The following is a 26,367-nucleotide window of genomic DNA, read 5'->3' as shown; positions in this document are numbered from 1 at the left end:
AAAATAACAATATTCAGTAAATAAGCAATGAATATTGAGAACATAAAAAGAAGGGTCCTTGAAAGTGAATCCATTGGTTGCGGAAACATTTCAATGATGGCAAGTGAAGTTGAGTGAAGTTATCTCCTTTGGTTTAAGAGCCTGATGGTTGAGGGGTAATAGCTGTTCTTGAACCTGGTGGTTCTTGAACCTGAGGCCCTTATATCTTCTTTCTGATGGCAGCAGTGAGAATAGACCATGTCCTGGGTGGTGGGTCTCCCTGATGATGGATGCTGCTTTTCTGCAACAACACTCCATGTATATGTGCTGAATGTTGAGGACTAGACTGTATTCATTACTTTTTGTGTTGTACCTTGTGAGACTTGTCAGTGTGTTTCTGTGTGCTGAGGAGCGTCCAGGTGAGATTCACCAGGATGCTGCCTGGATTGGAGGGTATTAGTTATGGGGAGAGACCGGTTAGCCTAGGTTTAAATTTTCTAGAGCAAAGGGGTTGAGTGATGAACTAATAGAAGTATATGAAATTATAGGAGATGTAGATGGGATGGAGAGAACATAGAAAACAGGGTATAGCATAGTACAGCACAATACAGGCCCTTCACCCCACAATGCTGTGACGACCCTTTAACCTAATCCAAGATCAATCTAACCCTTCATTCTCATATAACCCTCTATTTTTATTTCATCCATGTACCCATCCAGAGTTTGTTAAGCATCTGTAATGCATCTGCATCTACCACCAATCTGGCTGTCTATTCGATTCTTTCACCCTGTAAAACCCTACCGCTGACATCCAACCAATACCTTCTTCCAGTTACCTTAAAATGATGTCCCCTCATAGCTGCCATTTCCACCCTGGGAAAAAGTCTCTGGCAATCCACTTGATCCGTGCCTCTTATCATCTTGTACACCTTGATCAAGTAACTTCTCATTCTTTGCTCCAAAGAGAATAGCCTTATCCTGCTCCCTAATCGAGGCAGCATCTTGGTAAATCTCATCTGCACCCTCCCTAAATCTTTCACGTCCTTCCAATGAAAAGGCAACCAGACTGAACACAATACTCCAAGTGTTGTCTAATCAGAGTTTTATAGAGGCAAAATATTACCTCACACCTTTTTTTGGTATACTTTTGGCCTTCATAATTCAATGTGTTGAGTGCAGGAATTAGGATGATCTGTAAATGATGTCTAAGGTTCTGGTGAGGCTAAATTTGGAATATTGTGTGCAGTTCTGGTCACCTACCTACAGGAAAGATATCAGTAAGATTGAAAGAGTGCAGAGAAAATTTACAAGGATGTTGCTGGAACTTGAGGACCTGAGTTATGGGGAAAGATTAAATAGGCTCGGACTTTATTCCCTTGAGTTCAGGGGAATGAAGGGAGATTTGATAGAGGTATGAAATAATTATGAGGGGTATAGATTGGGTGTATGTCCAGGCTTTTTCTACTGAGGTTTGGTGAGACTAGAAATGGAGATCATAGGTTAAGGGTGGAAGGTGAAATAAAGAGGAACCTGAGTGGAAGCTTCTTTATTCAGAGTGGTGCGAATGTGGATCGAGTGGTTAGTGGAAGTGGTGGATGCATGTTTGATTGTAACATTTAAGAGGAGTTTGGATAAGTAAATGCTTGGGAGGGTCATGGAGGTCAATGGGCGGAATAACAGTTCAGCACAGACTAGACGGGCCAAAGAACTTATTTCTGAGTTGCAGTGCTCTATGGCTCTATGGCTCTTGAATTTTATCCCCTGACTAATAAAGGGCAACATTGGACCTACAGACATGAACCCCAGGATCCCTCTGTTCCTCCACACTCCTAAGAGTCCTGTTACTAATCTTGTACTCTAGCTTCAAGTTCGACCGTACAAAGTGAATCACTTCACGCTACTCTGGAATGAATTTTATCTGCTCCTTCTCAGCCCATGTCTACATCCTGTCAATTCCCACTGTAGTCGAGGACAACCTTCTATACTATGCACAATACCACCAACCTTCGTTTCATCTGCATACTTACTAACCCATTCTTCCAATTTTTTATCGAGGTCATTTGTAAACATCACATAGAGCAGGGATCTCAGAACAGATCCCTGTAGAACACCAGTAGTCATATACCTCCAGGCAACATATGCTCCATCTATTACAACCCTCTGTCTTCTGTGGACAAGCCAATTCCAAACCTTCTCAGCCAAGTTTTCCTGGATCCCATCCCTCTTGATTTTCTGAATGAAACTATCATGGAAATATTTTTGGATGCTTTACTAATATCCATCTATGCCAAATCACTGCTCTACCTGCACTAACTTGTCTTGTCACTTCCTCAAAAAAGTCAATCAGGCTCATGAGACGTGATCTGCTCCTCACAGATAGTCGGAGTCTTTCACACGAGGTAGGGCTATCAAAAACAAGAGAACATAGTGGTTGATATCTAGAACTTGCTGCCAGAGGAAGTGGTGAATCAGATATTTAGACGGGCACAACTTGGTGTGATCCTAAAGGGACCAATGTTGAATTGAAAAACAGTCAAGATAGGCACAGTGGGCTGCAGAGTCCATTTCTGTGCTGTACGAACTATAACTACTTTGATGTCTGAAGTGAAAATCTAATCACCACATTCATTGAGGTCATGAGGAATTTCCCATGACTATGTCTGAAACCGCAGTTGTGCTTCATGAAGACTCACTGTTGAAAAGGGTCTAAGAGCAGCCACTGTTGAAAAGGGTCTAAGAGCAGCCACTGGTATGATGAACAGAATTTGACCGGTGGACAGACCGGATACTGGAACCTTTCCACAAATGTTGCAATGAGCTAGTTATGAATAGAGGTACATAATGTGAGGTCATTTGAGATTTTGACCAGACTTCATCCTGAACTCAGTTGAACTGTCAGTATGAAAGCAGTTTCAAAAGCTCCACTTGCCTAGTTTGAACACAAATTGTTGGTAAGTAATTACAATGTTTTATTTTATTTATTTATTTATTGAGCTACAGCATGGAACAGCAGCACTTCCAGCACTTTGAGCACCGCTGCCCAGCAATCCCAACATTTAATCCTAGACTAATCACAGGACAACATACAATGACATAAACACAAGAGATTCTACAGATGCTGGAAATCCAGAACAACACACACAAAATTTTGGAAGAACTCAACAGGTCAGGCAGCATCTGTGGAGAGGAATAAGCAGTCGATGTTTTGGGCTGAGACCCCTCTTCTGGACTGGAAAGGAAGGGGCAAAGCACCAGAATAGAAAGGTGGGGGTAGGGGTAGGAGGCTAGCTGGAAGGTGATAGATGAAGCCAGGTGGGTGGGAAAGGTCAAAGACTGGAGAGGAAGAAATCTGATAGGAGGAGAGAGTGGGCCATTGAAGAAATTGAAGGAGGAGGGGATTCAGGGGGTGGTGATAAACAGGAGAGAAGACATAAGAGCCCAAAGTGAGTAATAGGAGGATGGGCAGGAGGGGAAGGTGACAGGCAGGTGAGGAGAGGTGAAAAGTCAGAGTGGGGAATGGAGAAAGAGGGGAGGGGGAAGGAAAAATTTACAGTGACCAATTAACCTACTAACTGGTATGTCTTTGGACTGTGGGAGGAAACCGGAGCACCCAGGGAAACCTCACACATTATACGGGAAGGACCTACAGAATCCTTACAGATGATGCCAGAATTGAACTCTGAACACTGACTCCCTGAGCTGAGGTAGCATCCATGCTAACCACTCTGCTACTGTGGTGACAACTTACAGTACATGAGCAAGTTGTCAAATAAGCCACTAAAAATCTCCTTCACGGTCTTGGTTATGGCCTATAACATCTTTTTAGAAAGCTCTTGTGGACTTGTAATGAAAAGGAAATAGCATTTCCACAGTTACGGTTAATAGACTTTCAAAGTGGATTGAAATAAACTCACAAATTTGTGTACAAGTATTGACATATAGTCAATATTTGAACTGCTGTGTGCTCAAAGAGTAATTTCTGAAAGTGGCCCTTAGCTTTCATTTGTACTGTTTGCAAGTTCATGAAGTGGAGAGATATCAAAGATGCAGTCGTTTTCAGTACCACTTAATATATGGCAGAATGAAGAGCTACTCAAACTAAAGAAAACACATCACAGAAACCAGCACTTCATCCCACTAGGAATATCTGGCCATCAACCACCTACTTACATTTATATTACATTAATCTCATTATTTTAATTTCCTCTAAAATAGCGGAGAGTGAAGAAGACGTTTTTCTTTGAACGGCTTCCATGGTTTTCTTTGTTCGGTCGCTGTTCGGAGAAGACAAATCTCAGAGTTGTATACTGCATAAATACTTTGATAATAAATGTACCTTGAACCTTGAAGATTATCAAAAATACAGAGGAATTTTGATCAGCTAGATAAATAGACCAAGGTATGGCAAATGGAGTTTAATTCAGATATATGCAAGGTGTTGCATTGTGGGGAGTCAAATCAAGGTAGCACTTTCACAGTAAATGGTTTTAGAACAGGAGGACTTTGATGTATAAGTACATGGTTCCCTGAAAGTGGCAACACAGTGAGACAGAGTGGTGGAAAAGTCTTTTGATATGCTAGCCTTTGTTAGTTAGGATATTGACTCCAAAGTTAGGAGGTCATGTTACATATACAGTACTGGGAAAGGGTCTTAGGGACATATATATATCTAAGTTGTCGGAGACTTTTGCACACTACTGTATTTGTCAATGTGGAGAAGAGAGCGAGTTTGTAAATCTGGTGGGGGCAAAGGATGTTGTGAATGACAAGGACGGAGTGCCACAGGAGGGGTGTGGGACAGGTGGCAGAGAAAGAGAATCAGGTGCAGGGGGAGGGGTGGGGGTGGTGTGGGTGTAGACCCACCAAGCCATGAGACACCGGGCAAGAACATTTGATTAAAAAAGTTGGTTTATTCATCATTACGGAATGTCTCTCCGGTGCTTCCTGCTCCCTCCCCACTCCCTTCTCTTTTCAACCATGATTCCCCTCTCCCTGCCTCCTTCCCACTCTCAGTCCACAATAGAGACCCATATCAGAATCAGGTTTATCATCACTAATATATGTCATGATTTTTTTTGAGGTAGTAGTGTAGTGCAATACGAAAAATTACTGCAGTACTATGCAAAAGTCTTAGGCACCCCAGCTATATACAATAACTATTCACAGTAACAGAAATTTTGACCAGGGGTGCCCAAACTTTTGAATGCCACTGCATATATAAGTGACTAAGACTTTTGCACAGTACTGTACAGGATGCTGGTGATGCCACATTTGGAGCATTATGTGGAACACAGCAGGCTAGGCAGCAGCTATAGGAAGCGGTACAGTCGACGTTTCATAGTCCTGAAGCAGGGTCTCGGCCCGGAACATCCACTGTACCTCTTCCTATAGGTGCTGATGGCCTGCTGCGTTCCACCAGCTTTTTGTGAGTGTTGCTTGAATTTCCAGCATCTGCAGATCTCCTCGTGTTTGCGTGGAGCATTACGTTCAGCTTTTGTTGCCCTGCTATAAGAAAGGTGTTACTATACTGGATAAAGTGCAGAAAATATTCACAAGCATGTTGCCAGAAGGAATTGAGTTATATGGAAAAGTTTTGACAAGTTAGGATTTCATTCCTTGGAGTGTAGGAGACTAAGGGATGATCTTATAGAGATGTATAACTTCATGAGGGACATAGGAAGGATGAATGCATTTAGTCTTTTTCCCAGGGTTAAAGAGCGTAGGTTTAAGATGAGAAAGGAAAAGTTTAACAAGAATTTGAGGGGCAGCTTTTTTTTACACACAGAGGATGATATCTAAGTGGACTGAGGGCTGTTAGAGGAAGTGTTTGAGGCAAATACTGTACAGTAACAACTTTTAAAAGACAAGTACATGGATAGGAAAAGTTTACAAGTTTATGGGCCAAACACTGGCAGATGGGACAAGCTTAGACGGGAATCTTGGTTGGCACGGTCTGGTTGGGCCAAAATACACAAAGAAAGAAATTCTTTATTTTCAAAGTAGAAGCAAACAGTCTGAAAGTTCATTCAACACCAAAGTTGCAAGGAAATCAAGAAGCTTCAGAAAGCTGGCTCTTAGACTAGATTTATCGCTTGTTAACTAAATATTAAATAACACAAATGGTAGCAGTGTAGTGTCAGCAAGTACATGATTCTTTCTGAGTATCCACACGTGAGGTACACAGTTTGACTGCTTTAGCGATAATATATCATCCCCATTGTTCAGAATATTTGACCAGTACCAACAGCTTATGTCAAAAAATGTAAATAATTTAAGCATGTTGCTGTGGAAATAGATGATTACATATTTGCTGTGATTGAAGCCCTCATGAAGACATTTCAGTGTTGTACAAGATTGTAAAACCTTTGAAAAAAAAAGAGTTGAATGTGCATTATTCTGTATTAGGCCATAAAACTCTTGAATAAAGAGGGCTGAGGAACAGTTTAATAGAGCTGAATTGTGTTGCACATTATTAAGATACCAAAACCCTTCACGTTAATGGAACTGAATATGTGTTGCACAGAATCCAAATGTAAACCCTCAAAGTAAAGCCATTGAAATAAAAAACTGAACATGATAGAAACATAGAAAACGTAGAAAATAGGTGCAGGAGTAGGCCATTCGGCCCTTTGAGCCTGCACCTCCATTCAGTATGATCATGGCTGATCATCCAACTCACAACCCTGTACTGCCTTCTCTCCATACCCCCTGATCCCTTTAGCCACAAGGGCCATATCTAACTCCCTCTTAAATATAGCCAGTGAATTGGCCTCAACTGTTTCCTGTGGCAGAGAATTCCACAGATTCACCACTCTCTGTGTGAAGAATTTTTTCCTCATCTCGGTCCTAAAAGGCTTCCTGTTTATCCTTAAACTGTGACCCCTCGTCCTGGACTTCCCCAACATCAAGAACAATCTTCCTGCTTCTAGCCTGTCCAATCCCTTTAGAATTTTGTACCTTTCAATCAGATTCCCCCTCAATCTTCTAAATTCCAGAGAGAAACATAGAAAAGACTGGATCCTAGTCGATCCAGTCTTTCATCATATGAAAGTCCTGCCTTCCCAGGAATCAATCTGGTGAACCTTCTTTGTACTCCCTCTATGGCAAGGATGTCTTTCCTCAGATTAGGGGACCAAAACTGCACACAATACTCCAGGCGTGGTCTCACCAAGGCCTTGTACAACTGCAGTAGAACCTCCCTGCTCCTGTACTCGAATCCTCTTGCTATAAATGCCAGCATACCATTCGCCTTTTTCACCGCCTGCTGTACCTGCATGCCCATTTTCAATGACTGGTGTACAATGACACCCAGGTCTCGTTGCACCTCCCCTTTTCCTATTTGGTCACCATTCAGATAATTTAGTTCTTGCCCCCAAAGTGGATAACCTCACATTTATCCACATTAAATTGCATCTGCCATGAATTTGCCAACTCACCTAACCTATCTAAGTCACCCTGAATCCTCTTAGCATCCTCCTCACAGCTAACACTGCCATCCAGCTTCATATCACCCGCAAACTTGGAGATGCTGCATTTAATTCCCTCATCTAAGTCATTAATATATATTGTAAACAACTGGGGTCCCAGCACTGAGCCTTGCGGTACCCCACTAGTCACTGCCTGCCATTCTGAAAAGGTCCCGTTTATTCCCACTCTTTGCTTCCTGTCTGCCAACCAATTCTCTATCCACATCAATACCTTACCCCCAATACTGTGTGCTTTAAGTTTGCACACTAATCTCCTGTGTGGGACCTTGTCAAAAGCCTTTTGAAAATCCAAATATACCACATCCACTGGTTCTCCCCTATCCACTCTACTAGTTACATCCTCAAAAAATTCTGTGAGATTCATCAGACATGATTTTCCCTTCACAAATCCATGCTGACTTTGATGATTTCCCCTCTTTCCTAATGTGCTGTTATCACATCTTTGATAACTGACTCTAGCATTTTCCCCACCACCGACGTCAGGCTAACCGGTCAGCAATTCCTCGGTTTCTCTCTTACTCCTTTTTTAAAAAGCGGGCAGTAATTTTTTAAAATGATGTGCAGTAATAGACCATAAAGCTCAGAAATATTGTTAAAAATATTGTATAGTAGCACATTTTAAATCAAGTTAAATGAAATAAAAACTTGAATCTGTGCTGTACAGATTATGAATCCATGGAAATAAAGGGTGATGAATATATATTATACTGTACTCTTTTAGGTTGTAAACTTTAAATTCAGATATCTAGTAATACAGAGCATAGATATAGCAGGTGTCAGAACATTCAGATTTGGCCCAAGTGCTGAGAGAGAGAGACACTGTGGTGGGTTGACAGTTCACAGAGTTTAAATGAGAATTTTGTAGAAGGGCAACAATAAACACCAGGCTAATGGGGCTGTTAACGAAAATCCGCAAACTGAAAGTAAAATGCCAACACCACGGCTGAAAGCAATATTTAAATACTAAACCATTACCACTCGTCATTGCACACCAGTCATTGAAAGTGGGCATGCAGGTACAGCAGGTGGTGAAAAAGGCGAATGGTATGCTGGCATTCATAGCGAGAGGATTCGAGTACAGGAGCAGGGAGGTACTACTGCAGTTGTACAAGGCCTTGGTGAGACCACCCCTAGAGTATTGTGTGAAGTTTTGGTCCCCTAATCTGAGGAAAGACATTCTTGCCATAGAGGGAGTACAAAGACGGTTCACCAGATTGATTCCTGGGATGGCAGAACTTTCATATGATGAAAGACTGGATCGACTAGGGTTATACTCACTGGAATTTAGAAGATTGAGAGGGGATCTTATTGAAACGTATAAAATCCTAAAGGGATTGGACAGGCTGGATGCAGGAAGATTGTTTCCGATGTTGGGGAAGTCCAGAACGAGGGGTCACAGTTTGAGGATAAAGAGGAAGCCTTTTAGGACCGAGATGAGGAAAAACTTCTTCACACAGAGAGTGGTGAATCTGTGGAATTCTCTGCCACAGGAAACAGTGGAGGCTAGTTCATTGGCTATATTTAAGAGGGAGTTAGATATGGCCCTTGTGGCTAAAGGGATCAGGGGGTATGGAGAGAAGTCAGGTACTGGGTTCTGAGTTGGATGATCAGCCATGATCATACTGAATGGCGGTGCAGGCTCGAAGGGCCGAGTGCCTACTCCTGCACCTATTTTCTATGTTTCTATGTTTCTATGTTCCCAGCATCAGTCGAAATGGTAGTATAGTTCTCAAAGAGTAAGCAGTGAGTATAATGTTGCTGTGCTTTGCTCAAGTCTTGACAAGACTACAATGAAAAGAAGAGAGTTAAATGCGGCCATAAAGAAACATTAATGAGCTGGAAAGTGCATATTTACAAGCACAATTGCTGAACCTGCTGTGCAGCCTGCCTGCGGGACCGCATGGGCCCCGCAGCCGAATCCGTGCTGGTGACAATGGGCCATTCAGCGCATGACGTTTGTTTATTTAGCGTTACAGTGTGGAGTAGGTTCTCCCAGTCCTTTGGGCGATGCCGCAGCTACTCGATTAACCCTAGCCTAATCATGGGGCACTTTACAGTGAGCAATTAATCTAGTCAGTACGTCTTTGGACCGGGTGAGGAATCTGAAGCACCTGGGGAAAGCCTATGCATTCACGGGGAGGAGGTATAGACTCCTTACAGAACGGCGCTGGAATTAAACTCCGAAGTCTGGAACGCCCAGAGCTGCAGTCGTGTCGTGCTAGTCACTATGCTACCATTGCGGCCAATTTTTGTTATGCCAACCTTTTAACTTACTCCAAAATCAGTCTAACCCTTCCCTCCTATATAGCCCTATTGTACAGAGTCAGTGCATGAACTTATGAAAATGAGTAGTTTGGTTTATTCTGTACACTAACCTTTTTATGAAACATCAGTGTCTTTTGAAATTTAGTTTTCACCCATTTTTATAAAAGCCATTGGACAACAAGGATTTTACTTCCAGAGTACTTTTGGGTGTATCTTATGGATTTTGGGCTGCTAATCATAAAAATCACCTTGAAATTTCCTTATCATGCACCATTTTTTGCAATCACCTGTATTATTTCAATTAATAATTCAAGTCGTTTACAACTTTGCCCACCAGTGTAAGTTGTGAAGATTCCTATCTTGTCCAGGGTGGATACCGTGTAGCAGGACAGGTTTTAGAAAGGCTATAAAAGCATCTCGCACACACCGTTCTATGCATTACGGTTATAGGTGTATCAATTTGTGATCATGTTGAAGCACGTGCTCTACGCACATAGAATACTGTGTGTACTCATTATAATAAAGTATTTGTATTTTCAGTAGTATTTGTGATAGCAAAATGTCTTAACAATGTTGCATCACCCACGATATTTTGTTATATTTATGATGAGTATACATTTAAATCTCAAAGATGGAGCATGACTCGTCTAATTGAGAAAGCCTATGAGCTCTACTTTGGGTGTAAAATTGGCAACCAAGACAAAGTCTCAGATCCTCACATTTGTTGCACTCCTGCATTCCCATTTAACCTTCTTCCCCACAAATCTTGTCACTGTCTGTGATGAGCAGGGTGAAAGGTTTCACCAGGATGTTACTGTCGTAGGGAAATAGTATTAGGGCACCTGGAATCGATCAATGCTGGCTGATTATTGTTGAATAGTTATGCAAGAAGCCTTAAATACTGAGTACAAATGAAAATCATCGACAAAGCATCTTTACCTTAGCTGAACTTTTGTTTCTCCAAATTATATTTGTGTTCAGCTTCAAGCAGTCTATCATAAACAAAAAACAATTCTAAGGAAGCAACACCTTTTGAAAAAATTTGCTGTCCAGTGAAACCTACTAACAGAGTCAGGGTGAAATAAAAGGCCAAGATAAACTTTCACCATTCATTAGGCATTAAGAATTACTACTCATGTTGGGGATCAGTGTTACGGTAGGGGTGGAGGTAAAGCCATGAATTAAGTCAGTCAGGTTCCTGCCCAACACTCAGAGAAAGTTAAAGCTCAGGTGTGCAATTTTGGAGGCAGCTTGCTGCCAGGAGCAACGGAACAACAGCTTGGAGCTCAACACGATTATCCCATCCAAAATCATCACCAAGCTTTAGGACCTGGGGCTCTGTAGCTTCCCCTGCAATAGGATACTTAACTTCTTCATAGACCTCAATCAGCGAGGATTGGTAAAAACATATCCTACTCGCTGACTATCAACACAAGGCTGTGTGATTAGTGCCCTGCTCCACTCTCTCTACACACATGACTGGGTGGCCAAGCACAGCTCCAGCGCCAGCTTCATACGGGCTGATGACACCACTGTTGAGTGAAACACAGGTAGTGACAAGTCAGCTTCCTGGAGTGAAATAGGTCACCTGGCTGAGAGGCGCTGCAACAACGACTTCTCACTCAATATCAGCAAAACGAAGGAGCTAATTGCAGCTACAAGACTGGAGAAGGAGAGGAAGGCAGGCGATGCTAGTAGACATACCAGTCCACATCGAGGGATTGGTGATGAAGAGAGTCAGCAGCTTTAAATTTTTGGGTGTTAACATATCAGATGACCTGTCCTGAGCCCAGCACATAGATTCAGTTGCAAGAAGGGCAAACCAGCATCTTTAGGAGGTTAAGGAGGTCTGGCTTTTCAAAGAACATGCTGTTCAAGAGAAGTTTGGATAGATACAAGGAAAAGTCAGAGGTATGGAGGGCTATGATCAATGGGAGTAGGAAGTTTAAATGATTTGGCACAGACTACGTGGGCCAAATGGCCTGTTTCTGTGCTGTACTTTTCTATGACTCCATGACACCAACAAGCTTCTACAGAGGTACCGTGGAAAGGCTGTCTGCATGAAATTTCAATGAACACAGTAAATTTCATTATCAAAGTACATATATGTCACCATATACAAACCTGAGATTCATTTTCTCGTGGACATATTCAATAAATCTATGGAATGATAACCTTAAACAAGAGAAAATCTGCAGAACTGGAAATCCAAGTAACACACACGAAATGCTGGAGGAACTCAGCAGGCCGGGCAGCATCTATGGAAAAAGCACAGTTGACGTTCTGGGCCGAAACCCTACGGCAGGACTCATAATAATAACCATAACAGAATCAATGAAAGACCACACTTAACTGGATGATCAACCAGAGTGTGGAAGACAACAAACTATGCAAATACAAAATGAAGAAATCATAATAATAAATAAATGCATAAGCAACAAATCTCAAGAACATGAGGTGAAGAGTCCCAGAAAGCGAGTCCATTGGCTGCAAGAACATCACAATGATGGGGCAAGTGAAGCTGAGTGAAGTCATCTGCCCTGGTTCAAGAGTCTGATGGTTGAGGGGTAGTAACTGTTCCTGAAGCTGTTGGTGTGGGTCCTAAAGCTCCTGCACCTTCTTCCCGATGACTGCAGTGAGGCTCCCTGATGTTGGATGCTGCTTTCCTACAACAGTGTGGTGCAGCAATTTGAATGTGCAGGAACATAAGAAACTGCTGACATTCGTGAACTCTGCCCAATGCATCATGGGAACATGCCTTGCCTTCATTGGTATTACCTTCAAGAGGCACTGACTCATGAAGGGAGCATTCATTGTCAAAGATCTCCACCACCCAGGCCATATCTTTTCATAGTTGCTATTGAGGAGGAGGTACGGAAGCCTCAAGACCCATGGTACCAGGTTCAAGAACAACTACTTCCCTTCAACCATTTGGTTCTTGAACCATCTGACACAGCCATAATCACCATGGTTTGGCAACATTATGATCATTTTGCACTAACACAAACTTGGTTTCTTTCTTGTCCTAATTGTGTAAACTTGTAAAATTTGTAATAACTATGTTTAATTTACGTTTCTTTGGTGAGTGCTGCTTATATGACGCTATGTGTCTGTAATGCTTCTGTAATTAAGTTCCTTGTTGCTGCTGCACTGTCAGGAGGGCCATGTGCATATGACAATGAATTTCACTTTGAACCCTAACTTTGACTTTGAGTAGTAAACATCAGAGAGTTGGTTTCAGTGGGTCTTGTGTTCAAGGAGATTAGTGGACCAGAAAAGAGAAACCTAAATTCAACGATTCAAAGCACATTTATTATCAAAATATGTATGCAGTTTACAACCCTGAGCCTCGTCCTCTCACAGGCAGCTACAAAACGAAGAAAACCATGGAATCAGTTCAAAGAAAAACATCAAACCCCCAAGGCACAAATAAAGAAGAACAAATTGTGCAAATGGCAAAAAAGAAAATGACAATTGAAAAACACAGAACATTAAACATTAAACCACAAAGTCAACAAAACAGTCCAGAAATGTTCGGTCTCAGCTCAGTACAGTTCAATCTAGCACTGTGTTGTTTGTTGACTGCTGCCACAGATCCAGTCCACCCCGATTGCAATCACACAAAATAGCAACAAGAAAAGGGGAAACCAGAAACCAGAAACACATCATAACATGAACTGCAAAGTCCAGTACACAAACTACGCTGATTAAACTTTGCCCAAGACCTAAGACCCCAGCACCATCCTCCAGCAGCAACGAGTGAGAGGGAGAGAGGGACCAGTCACTCACATGCAGTCGGCACTGAACACCTGCTCATCATCCACTCTCATCCTCACTGATTTCAATCTTTCTCAACACTTTAATCAACGAGATCAGCAAGAAACAGAGTTAATCAAGGGCACACGTCTCATCTCCAGGCTTCTAGGCCTCCAGTCTGCATGCTTCACTCGAAACCTCACTGAACTCACTTGGAGACAGCAAAGCACCAGATCGCTCAATTGGCCAGAAAACACACCATCAAAATGTAAATCACAGGTTCCAGTAGCAGCAGAATCAAATTTGAAAGAAGAAGAATTAAAATAAATTAAATAAGTGATTTTGTGAACTGTTTGAAGGATGTCGCCACTGATCGCATTGTTTGCCGGCGCAACCTTCTTCCCTTGAGGGTTCTGGATGTTTCTTCTTTCCACTTGCATCCCCTTCTTTTGCACATTGATTGTTTTGTCAGTCTTTGTTTATGTATGATTTTTCTTAAATTCTATCATTTTTTTCTTTATTTTCCTGTAAATGCATGTAAGAAAATGAATCTCAAGATGGCATAGGGTAAGATATATGGACTTTAATAATAAATTTACCTTTGACTTTTCTCTCTTCAGGGCTGGTTCTCCAAATAGCAGCAATTAAAAACAAACCAGAAAACAATTTTTAATCAGAGATTTGTGCCTGTCTGAATGAACTATTACACAGGACCATAGATAAAAATCAATTGAGGTAAATGAAAGGGAAAAGAGTACTTGGAACAATAAAGATTTGGAAATAAGATACAGAGTAAAAGCATTCAAGGGCCTTTCTGAAATGGAGAACCAAAAAATATTTCTGACATTTCCAGTCCCCATAAATGGAATTTTTCTTTTTGTTTTAATTTTGAAGTTTGGTTTTCCTGGAAACTGTTTTCCACAGCTGCATATCCAGATGGCCAATTACACAATTATGTTTTGACAAATGACCTTTTTTTTAAAAAAAAGAGAGCTGGTGGAAGATTATAAGAGGGGTGTTTAAAATTTCCCTAAGAACAATTTGAGTTCTGACATACACAAAATGCTGGAGGAACTCAGCAGGTCAGGCAGCATCTATGGAAATGAATAAACAGTCAGCATTTTTGGTCGAGACCTTTCTTCAGGACAAGCTTCATCGCTGGAAGCAGACATATAGTAAAGCAACCCTTTAGTCTCACATTTGCTCGCACTTCAGATGTGTCCAATACCGGATTGGCTAGACTGAATACTGCAGCATTTTGCTGGATCAAAGATCTGAATTAGTGAGAACTTTTAGCAGAGTTTATGTCTAAATTTGTGTCTGAAATAAATCAGATTCTGGTGCCTTTTCAGTATCAATAGAATCAAGAGAATATGTGGTTAGTGCTGGAAATTGACACTGAAGTAAAAATTCATTCAAAATCTGACCAAATGGCAGAACAGGCGTGAGGGAATAAATCTCCTGTTCTTGTGCTCTTTTCTGTTTGCAAGGAACTGAAAAGATTACCAAATATGGTAAAATTCTCAGATTTTTGGTATTTCCTAATCAGTATGTAGAATGTGTTTTTCATAAAGCTTTGTAAAATTAATAACATTTGTCAGGGTAGTCATTTCTGAGAGGCCTCCGTAGGTTTGAATCGACTGTGGATGTTGTGTCCTACCTGTCTGGATACGCAAGCCAGGGCAGTATGATATGGAGAGCAAGTTGTTGCCCATGTCGCAAGCTCATCCTCTCTACACATATGATGAACCCAAAGGAATGTCAGAGACCGATACAGTTTGGCATCAGGGTCAGCGCAGTAGATGCCAGTCAGCGTTGAGCTCAATGTAGGACTGCCTTAGGGACTCCAACTCCAGATTTTTTTCCATGGGGTTTACTCCTGAAGCTTTTCCCATGAGCGGGCATGGCTGCAAGGCAGCAGAGGTTTGAAATCAGAGTTTTGCTTCTCCTAGATGAGCTGCCAACCATGGCTGACAAGCCCCATCTGCCCAAAGTGACTGATTTTAAGGCCTTTCCACCTTTTCCTGTCAGTAGAAATAATTCTGCTGGGCTTAATAGCTAAGTCACACTTGAAGACCAGGAGCAGTACTTGGTTGTCAGAGGCTATTTGAGGTGCATTTTATTTGGAGTGTTTAATAGGTAGTGAGAGCTTATCTCCTTTACCACCCCCATCTATAACAAACTTAAGGAACCTATGACATACTTTATACTTTATTATCGCCAAACAATTGATACTAAAGCGTACAATCATCACAGCAATATTTGATTCTGCACTTCACGCTCCCTGGAGTACAAATCGATAGTAAATATTAAAAATTTAAATTATAAATCATAAATAGAAAATAGAAAAATGGAAAGCAAGGTAGTGAAGAAAAACCGAGAGGCAGGTCCGAATATTTGGAGGGTACGGCCCAGATCCGGGTCGGGATCCGTTCAGCAGTCTTATCACAGTTGGAAAGAAACTGTTCCCAAATCTGGCCGTACGAGTCTTCAAGCTCCTGAGCCTTCTCCCGGAGGGAAGAGGGACAAAAAGTGTGTTGGCTGGGTGGGTCATGTCATTTAATTAATGTAAATTACCAAATAAATAATATTGCTGGTGTAAAACTTAGATAAATTCACAAATTATCAAGCAAAAGTGAGAAATGTGTGTAGTTTCTAATCCTCACATATATTTCCAGCCAAGTTATTTTTTAGCTAAGTATAGTAGGAGTTTTTTTTATCCAATTGGTCTTTTGGTATTTGGAGAATCTAATGATATATGCAAATATTTGACTTCTGAATCTCAAATTTCACCTGACATACCAGATGCACAATTATTTTAGAAAAATTACAGTGTCACTAAGACACTGTCAATGTTGCTACTAACTACTGTCCCAGAGACAGATAGACATTTGTTGAGGGGAGTAGGTTTGTTTGTGTTGGGTACTTGCTCATGACCTCAAGTGAGTTTTAGGTGGAACAAATAATGCTACCTGATTGTTAACGACAACAATAACATCAATTTCTGTAACATAGCAAATAAATATGGCAAGGTTCTTAACATGAGTGTTATAGTCAAACAAAATTTATACCAAGAAACTTCGGAAATAAAGACTTTTCATGTACAAAGGATTAACCAGCTTCTGAAATGGAAGAAGCTGAGATGTTTAGGATAGGATTTCAAAATGGTATGGCCTTGATAGTTGAAGGCATGACTGCCAAATGAAGAGGAATTAAACCCAGGAATGTTCAAGATGTCAGAACTGAAGGACCACAGGTATCTCAAAGGATTGTAGAACTGGAGGTACAATGAGCCAAGCTATGGAGATTTTTGAGAACAAGAAAAACTGTTTTATTATCAAGTCATTGTTCAGATGGGAGCTGATATTGATTAACAAGCAGAGAGATAATCAGTGGATGGCCCCTAGTCAGAGTGAGGAATCCAAAAATTACAGGAAGTATATAGCGAGGGAAGACAACCAGGAGTACATTGCAATAGTTGAGTCTAGAGATAACAAACGTGGCTGATTGGAGACAGAGTTGGATGATAACATGAGAGAAATAACTAGACTTAACAGAGGGACATAAATTTAAAAAATAAACTTCTGACCGGCAATTTGGGTGGTAATATCCCCTGGTTCTGTTCTCTTGATGTGGCTGCATGGTTTCCGTTCAGAGTGACATCACTGGCGACGGTACGTGCTGAGTCAACCACAAACATATTTCCCAAAATGTGGTCGAGATAATTAACAGACTTGCAATTGTAGTTTAGGTAATCACTCGGGGTGGCAACAGGATGTTCTAATTATTAAGATGATTTTGCTCACCTCCTATATGAGATAAGTGTATGCATACTGAGTGCGGAATGGGGCCGTATTGTGAGAACAATACTATGCATTCAGTGCTATGGTCAAGATACTTCGTACTTGAACCTGAGGCTAGGACTTGAAGTAGCATCTATTGTCTAGAACAGTGACTTTCAAGCTTTTCTTCTAGGATACTCATTTTAACCAAATGATTCACTCAAAAGCGACTTTTGGATAGGTACATGGAGCTTAGAAAAATAGAGGGCTATGGGTAACCCTAGTAACTTTTAAAGTAGGGACATGTTCGGCACAACTTTGAGGGCTGAAGGGCCTGTATTGTGCTGTGGCTTTTCTACGTTTTCTAAGTGAACCAGTAATAGCATTGTCCAGTCTGCAGACCATTTGACCGAGCAGAGATGAAGACACAATTTTTTTTAAAATCACAGCAGTTGGCAACCCCACTAAGATAGCTACTGATTTCAAGGAGGATTTCTGTAAGACCATAAGACATAGAAGTAGAATTAAGCCATTTGGTCTGTTGAGTCTGTTCTGCTATTCCATCATGGCTGATTATGATGCCTCTCAATAGCATTCCCTTCCCTTCTCCCCGGGTCTTCACAGCTGTCTGTGGCAATGAATTCCACAAATTCACCACCCTTTCGCTAAAGAAATTCCTCCTCATCTCTGTTCTAAATGATATCCCTCTATTCTGAGGTTGTGCCCCCTGGTCCTAGTCTCCCCCACTATAGGAAACATCTACTCTATCTAGACCTTTTAACATTAGATGGGTTTCAACGAAATCCCCCTCATTCTTCTGAACTCTAGTGAATACAGTCACAAAGCCATCAAACACTCCTCATATGTTAACCCTTTCATTCTCAGAATCATCCTTGTGAACCTTCTCTAGACCCTCTTCAATGTCAACTTTTAATCCTTCTTCCCAAAGTGCATGACCATACACTTCCCTAAAGTATATTCCATCTGCCACTTTTTTTTTTACCCATTTTCCTAATCTTTCCAAGTCCCTCTGCAGCCTCTCTACTCCCTCCACATGACTTGTGCTCCACCCATTTTCATATCATCCGCACACTTGGCCACAAAGCCATTATCCAAATCATTGACATATAGCGTGAAAAGAAACGGAACCAGTACTGACTCCTTACAGATCACTACTAACAACCAGAAAAGACCCCCTATATTCCCACGCTTTGCCTCCTACCAATCGCCAATCTTCTATCCATGATAGTATCCTTCCTGTAATACCGTGGGCTCTTATCTTGTTCAGCAGCCTCATGTGCAGCATTTTGTCAAAAGCCTTCTGAAAATCCAAACAAACAACACCCACTGACTCTCCTTTGTCTATCCTGCCTGTTATTTCCTTAAAGAATTCCAATAGGCTTGTCAGGCAAGATTTTCCCTTAAGGTAACCATGCTGACTTTGGCTTACTTTATCAGGTGCCCTCAAATATCCCAAAACCTCATCCTTAATAATGGACTCCAACACCTTCCCATCCATTGAAATAAGGCTAACGGGCCTATAATTTCCTTTCTTCTGCCTCTCCTCCCTTCTTAAAGAATGGAGTGACATTTGCAATTTTCCAGTCCTCCAGAACTATTTCAGAATCTAAAGATTCTTGAAAGATCATTAATAATGCCTTCATAGTTTCTTCAGCTGCCAATTTCAGAACCCTGGGGTGTAGTCCATCTGGTCCAGGTGACTTATCTACCATCAGACCTTTCAGTTCCTTAAGCACCTTCTCCCAGTAATAGCAACTACACTCTCTTCTACACCCCCGCCCCCACCACCACCCCTGACACTCTCACATTTCTGGCATACTGCTGATGTCTTCCACAGTGAAGACTTGTGCAAAATACTTATTAAGTTTGTTTGCCGTTTCTTTGTCTCCCATTACTACCTCTGCAATGTAATTTTCTGGTGGTCCAATATCCATTCTTGCTTCTCTTTTACTCTTTATATATCTGAAAAAAAATTGGTGTCCTCTTTTATATTATTGGCTAGCTTAGCTTCATACTTAATCTTTTCTCCCCTTATGGCTTTTTAGTTTCCTTCTGTTGGTTTCCAATCCTCTAACTTCCCATTAATTTTTGTTCTATTATATGCCATCTCTTTTGCTTTTATGCTGTACAATTTCTGTAAAATTACCTTTTTAAAATAAGCTGCTTCAATAACACAAGCAACTCTCTAGCAACCACAGGAATCACTCTGCTATGAACTTTGAAACTACATGGTATTCAGATTTGAATGCATTCTACTGGAAACCCCTGCAGGATTCCATGTTACCGATGTACCACTATGTGGAGCTACACTGGAAAAACTAGTCTTCTTAACTAGACCTATGCTTTCAGCTAAATGAAAAACATTTGAATAGACTAAAATCACATCAATTTAATGCTGATATTTTCTCTACCGAGGAACATCTAGCCAATTTGAAGTACTCCTGGTGGAATATCTGGTGTACCCATGAAGATGGGTGCATTAGTACAGCACTTAACATACTGGAGTGGTAATCCAGAGTCTTGGGCCAATGAGTATGGGACACTTAGCAATACAGAAATTCTAACTTAGATAAATATTTCTGTCTGTTTAATGTATTAATCATTGAATTTATGAAAAAATATACTTATGAAGTTGCATTGTAGAAGATCTCTTAAGTTCTGTGGAATTCTAACACTCTATTGCCTAATGGTTGTATCTTGTGTACTGAAGGTGATTTAATCTGTTATTATTGTTTCTAATTAACACAGACTGAACACATTCCTCCTTATGATGTGGTACCATCCATGAGGCCAGTTGTGTTGGTGGGCCCATCATTGAAAGGTTATGAGGTAAGTGATAATGTTAGATTACATTTATCTTAACTTTTGTTTTATATGACTTTGTGCAGTTGCAATGATATTAGTTTGGTTTCCATATGTTTGTCAGCACTGCAGATTACTGTCTTATCGTTTGACATCCCAGGCATGCCTGTCAGGAATAGGACTAAAATTGATAGCCACTTAAAAAGGGAAATGCAAATCTATTTACAAATAACTTTCAGCTAAATCATAAATATTGCATTGAATAGATTAGAATCACATTAATTTAACCCGGATTAAGATGGCACTACTGAAGTTGTGAGATAGCTCACTGGCAGTTCAGATGGCAAAAAGATTAGATTAGATTCTACTTTCTTGTCATTGTGCCAAGTACAGATACAAAGCCAATGAAATGCAATTAGCATCTGACCAGAAGTACAAAAAAATAGTATTATTTACAAAATAGCTGCGAATAAAAAGTAAGTGCTACAGCGTACAAATATAAAAGTACTGAGACAGTACAATATGGGTGCAATACTGCTTAGTGCTGTGATGTGAGGTTCAGCAGTGTCACAGCCTCAGGGAAGAAGCTCTTCCTGAGCCTGCTGGTGTGTGAGCGGAGGCTCCTGTAGCGCCTACCGGATGGGCGGAGAGTAAGAAGTCCATGGTCAGGGTGAGATGCATCCTTGATAATGCTTTTCGCCCTGCGCAGGCAGCATTTATGGCAGATGTTCTCGATGGTGGGCAATTGGGTGCCAATAATCCACTGGGTAGTTTTCCCCACCTGCTGGAGTGCTTTGAGGTCTGATACCAGACAATTGCCATACCACACTGAGATGCAGTTGGTGAGTATGCTTTCAATCGTACAGCGGTAAAAATCTGTCAGTATCCTGAGACAGGGGTGATCTTTCTTGATGCTCCGCGGGAAATAAAGGCGCTGTTGCGCCTTTTTGATCAGGATGGAGGAGTTCAGGGACCAGGTGAGATTCTCGGAAATGTGGACACCAATGAATTTGAAGCTTGATACATGCTCCACTACAGCTCCGTTGATGTAGTTAGGGACATGAGTGTGGCTCCTAGCATGCCTGAAGTCCGCAATGATCTCCTTGGTCTTCTGTGTGTTAAAGGCCAGGTTGTTATCAGCAAACCACGCAGCCAGGTGCTGGACTTCGTCCCTGTAGGCCATCTTGCCATCCCCTCTGATCAGGCCAACCACTGCGGTGTCATCTGCGAACTTGATTATGGAGTTAGAACCAAGTACAGGAAGCAGTCATAGGTGAAAAGGGAATACAGAGGAGGGCTCAGCACACAACCTTGAGGCACGCCGGTGTTCAAGGTGAGAGTAGAGGAGGAGAGGTTGTCTAACTTAACTGATTGGGGTCCGTAGTCAGAAAGTCCAAGGTCCAATTGCAGAGGGATGAGCTGATACCAAGCTGGCGAAGTTTGGCGATCATCTTGAAGGGAATCATAGTATTGAATGCCGAACTAAAATCAATGAACTGCATTCTGATGAAAGGGTTGGGGCTGTCCAGGTGGGTCAGGGCAGAATGAATGGGCTGGGGGAAGAACCTGTTTCTCATCCTGACTGTTCTTGTTTACATGTGTTGTAGTCTCCTGCCGGATAGTAGAAAGTCAAGGAAGATGCTGGATTGATGGGTGGGATCCTTAATAATACTATGGGCCCTGCGTACGTAGCGCTCCTGACAAATGTCCCCAGTAGATGGTAGGGAGACCCCGATGAACCTCTCACCTGTTCACAGTCCTTTGCAGGGACTTCTGGTCCAATGCTTGACTGCTCCCATATCAGATGGAGATGCAGTTTGTTCGGATGCTCTCAATGATGCTCCTGTAGAATGGAGTAAAGTTGACAGTTGGGGGGGGGGCCTTGCTTTCCTCAATCTTTCTTAAGAAGTGGAGGCGTTGCAGTGCCTTCTTGTTCAGGGAGCTAATATTAAGAGCCCAGCTGAGGTCATCCATGATGTGAACTACCAGGAACTTGGTGTACTTAACTCTCTCTACGGATGAGTCATGTGTTCGCAGAGGAGGATGATCCATCTGCACCTTCCTGAAGTCCACAATGGCTTCCTTTGTCTTCTCCACGTTCATCCTCAGGTTGTTCTTCTCACACCAATCCACCAGCTGCACCACTTCCTCTCTATTCTCCGTCTTGTCATCATTCCTGATAAAGTCAGGAGCAGAGGCGAGGATCAGGCTAATTTCTCTCGTTCTCCTGCGATGTTCATTCTTCTCTGTGGTGCCTGTCATCTCTGCGAGTTTTGCGGCTTTTTTGTCTGCTAAAATGATGAACTAATATGAGTAGGCTTGGGCCTACTCCTGCTGCTCTGGTGAGCAGATCTAAGGACTCAATCTGGTTCAGAATGCTGTTATTTGCTTCTATTGTTTGCATGATGTGTGTTTCTTTTTCCTCTTATATGGTCCTTTTTTTAAATTGGATTTTTCAGGTTTCTTGCTTTGTGGCTGCCTGTAAGCAAACAAATCTCAAGGTGTATCACTTATACATCCTTTGATAATAAATGTACTTGAATCTTGAATTTAATGTTGATATTTTCTCTATTGAGGAACATCTAGCCTATTTGCCCTACTCATAGTGACTTATTAGGTGTACTCTTGCTTCATGCTAGAGAGGCAATCCAAAATCTAGAGCCAATGAGCTTACCTTAATCAGCTTTCTATATTTGTTTCATGTGTTAAACACATGGATTTAGCCCAAAAAAGATCAATATACAAGTTAAATTAAATAAGTAGAGCAAAACTGCAGTGAGGTAGTGTTCATGGGTTCATTATCCATTCAGAAATCTGATGGCAGAGGGGAAGAAGTTGTTCCTGAATCATTGAGCATGTGCCCTCAGGCTTCTGTACCTCCTCCCTGATGGTAGCAATAAAAGGGTACATCCTGGGTGTTGGGGGCTAAATATACAATAGATTATGTTTTTAGATTCATTGATTGGGAATAAACTGTTACAGATAGAAATTTACACCGAGATTAATGAGGACACCCACTTTCAGACTAAGAAAGATGAATCAGAGTATTGTCTCTACAATGAGAAATTAAGACTGAGCAGCTTGGTCTCGAAGGGTCCATTAGCTGATGCTCAGAGAAAGTCTGTGACTCCAGGGAAGCACTCAGACCCAGCTGCTGGGAATGATTTATAATTTGATTGTTGTTCAAAAGGGCACAAATGCTTTCAAGTGACCCTAGTTTGAATTACAAGCTACAGAAATAATAACTTCCTCCAGGGAGTCGCTGGTTGAAGCACATTTTAGAAAGCTGAGATAAAATTTCACGTTGAGAGATAAATTATAGATTTTCATTTGAATTGACATTCAATGGGTCTTTGGATCTGGCACAATAACATTATTTGCTTTTTTTTTGTCTGTGATTATTTATGGTTAATGATTACGTCTTTTAAATTGGCGCTAATAAGGAAGAAATGGGAAGCAATTAATTCTGAGACTTTAATGTTGACAAGTGAGTTTGAAGATTAATATTGTGCATCTCACTAGTGACATTGTTTTTGAAAAAGTATTGTCTAATATGGCTGTCTCAGTAAATATTAAATTTCAGTCAGTGCATGAAGCAAGAGAGGCTTGTATTTGTGTTGTGTCTTCTATGACCTTAGGTGATGCCAAGGCATTTCACAGAATACATTTTCAAGTGTGTTCTTTGTTGTAATATAGGAAACACAGCAGCCATTTTTTCCAGAATAAGGTTCCACCACTGGCATTGTAATTAAAGGTTAATTGATCAAACAAGCCTCCTCTGCTGTTCTAAATAGAGTCACAGGCTTTGTGTATCCAGTTTACAGGGTAGATTGGGTGAAGGTTATATGCCTGGTTTGAAATATGTTACCATGGCTACTGCAACTTTCTGCCTGAACTACAGACCAGATTATACACTGGAATCTAAACAAAGAGGTTAACTGCATAATCTGCTAATGAGAAACAAATAATTGACAACTAGCACCTACCAAGGTTAGCTCAATTAGCTTTTAATCAATCCATGAAAGCACATGGGAATTTTAGATACAAAGTTTCTTTGAAGTTTTATTCTTGTATGTGCACTAGAAAAGTCAGGAAAGGAAATGCTGCTTACAGCAAATACATAGTGATACATTGGAAATTTGAGTGCTAATGAATTAATAGTTGTTTAACAAAAACAGGAAATATATAGTAGGTCAGGCAGCAACTGTGAGAATGAAACAGAACTTGCTCTGATGTCCTTTCGTCTGACTCTGAAAATTACAACTTAATGATATTTTAAATTGAAAAAAAAAGGAAGGATGGAGGGAACAAAGGGAATAGGGTAGGGACCAAGAAAGACTGAGGGCACAGATAGTGTCGTGCAGATTGTGAGACTATGGTGACAGTGATCTATCTAATGGAAATATAGAAAGGAGGATGAGTAGAAGGGTAAAAATTGTGGAATTGCGATATTTCAAACATTGCGACTGCTAGAAATCTTCAATAGAAGTGAACACTGGAAACACCCAGTAAGTCAGTCAGTGTGGGTGAGGAGAGAATATCTCCTCTTCTTCAGCACATCCTCTAGTATATTCTGCAGAGTCCTTTTCTTGAATGATGATCATGCCCATCAGATTCTTTTATACTATTTTAGAGGTCCAGCATGGTAACAAGCCGGTGCCGCCCAATTACACCCATGTGACCAATTAAGCAATAACAAGTAATGAAACGGGGAAGGAAACTGGAGCACCAGAGGAAACCCAAAGCAGTCAAGGGGAGAATGTGTGAACTCCTTACAGACAGGGGCAGAGTTGAACCCGGATTTCTGACGCAGTAATAGTGTTAGACTGTTCGCTATGGGTCGTGCCACACCCACTGGATCTGTCCTCTTGTAGACTTTGGCAGGTCTCGCTCAACCAGAGCCAGTTTGGTGATGCAGATCTAACCCTGATGGCCAGGACCTGGCCCACACAATCCCAGTTAATGAATTGAGATGGCGTGGGTCAAATGTCAAATCCTTAAGTGTTTCCGAAAATTATTTTCCTTATAATGTTACCTGTAATTTATGAAGCAATGTTTTAAATTAGGAGGGCGGTGCAATGTAATAGAAAAGTTACAGTCTGGTCATGACAATGTCACAGGGAATAATTGCAATCCATCGCTCTGAGTTTTCACCATTGCAGTGATTGAATAAATACGAAGGTTTTGATAATCGGAGGTATAACATCAAGTTACAACACATCAAAGTGACTTTTCACAACATTTTCTCTCATGAATGTAATCCCCATCTTCCAAAATCATTGGTTTTTAATAAAGTGGTGGCCTATTGACAATGGTCCCTAGTTTTTATGAGAAGTAAGCCTTAATTATCTTTAAGGATATCAATGGGTTGGAGTTGATGGCATGTCAGAGCTCATCTGGTCAGCTTTGGTCTCCATATGGTGCATCTATAGTGTGGGTTATTCAGTTTCTGATTCACATCTGCATCAAAACAAACAGTGAAATGGTTATTAAAATTTAGTTAGAAATGAGGTATCTTGCTGAATTTTCCTTTGCTTAATATGTGGTGGGTAGTTTTGATGCTGAGTAATAATATAAAGGGAAAAATTTAATCAGCTTCCCACCCATTCTAAATTATGTAAAGGTGATGTTTTGCATTTTCTGCCTAGTAAATCCACTGGGATTTGACAAAAAGCAGGGGCACCCACAACCTCTATGAAGATAGAGGTTGTGATTCTCTCTAAGGGTTCTGAAGAAGGGTCTCGGCCCAAAATATCATCTGTTTATTTATTTTCATAGATGCTGCCTGACCTGTTGAGTTCCTCCAGCATCTTGTGCGTGTTGCTCCATAAAACTATGCATGCAATTCTAAAGATACGCCCATATTGCTCATCTTTTTTTCATTTTACCCACCTGTATATGACCTGAAGTTCATAAGAACTGAATGAAACATACAAAATAAGATGTGTCAGGCTATATGCAGGGATGGTGATTTTCTAGTTAGGATGTCCAGAAACTAGAGGCATTGCCATTAAGTACAGTATATAGTTGGCCATTTGGGACTGAGTCAGGTGGAATTTATTTGCCAAGACAGTTATGGAGGTTCAGTTGCAGAATATATTCATCACATAGACTGGTGGATCTTCAGATATTAAAGGTAACAAAGGACATATTCAGTACATTTAAGTGGCACCAAGGTGAAAGATCAGCCATGACCTACTGAGTGGTGGAGTATGAAGACGGGTGTCAAATGTTCTACTTCTATCTTTGGTCCTTGTATTCTTGGACGAGCAGAA

General features: G+C 41.1%; 1 protein-coding gene across 2 annotated transcripts in view; it reads left to right on the top strand.

The window, feature by feature from the left end:
- Window positions 1–26,367, top strand: part of cacnb4a (calcium channel, voltage-dependent, beta 4a subunit) — a 310,993-nt gene that overhangs the window by 244,275 nt on the left and 40,351 nt on the right. For both annotated transcript variants that reach the window (XM_072257283.1, XM_072257282.1), the window contains exon 7: window positions 20,039–20,119. In XM_072257283.1, coding sequence (XP_072113384.1) covers window positions 20,039–20,119 — 81 coding nt within the window. The remainder of the gene's footprint in view (window positions 1–20,038; window positions 20,120–26,367) is intronic.

This window comes from Mobula birostris, chromosome 5, assembly GCF_030028105.1.
Source record: "Mobula birostris isolate sMobBir1 chromosome 5, sMobBir1.hap1, whole genome shotgun sequence".
Taxonomy (NCBI): Eukaryota; Metazoa; Chordata; class Chondrichthyes; order Myliobatiformes; family Myliobatidae; genus Mobula; species Mobula birostris.
Note: the sequence above shows the minus strand (reverse complement) of the source record. Positions and strands in the feature narration are given on the sequence as shown.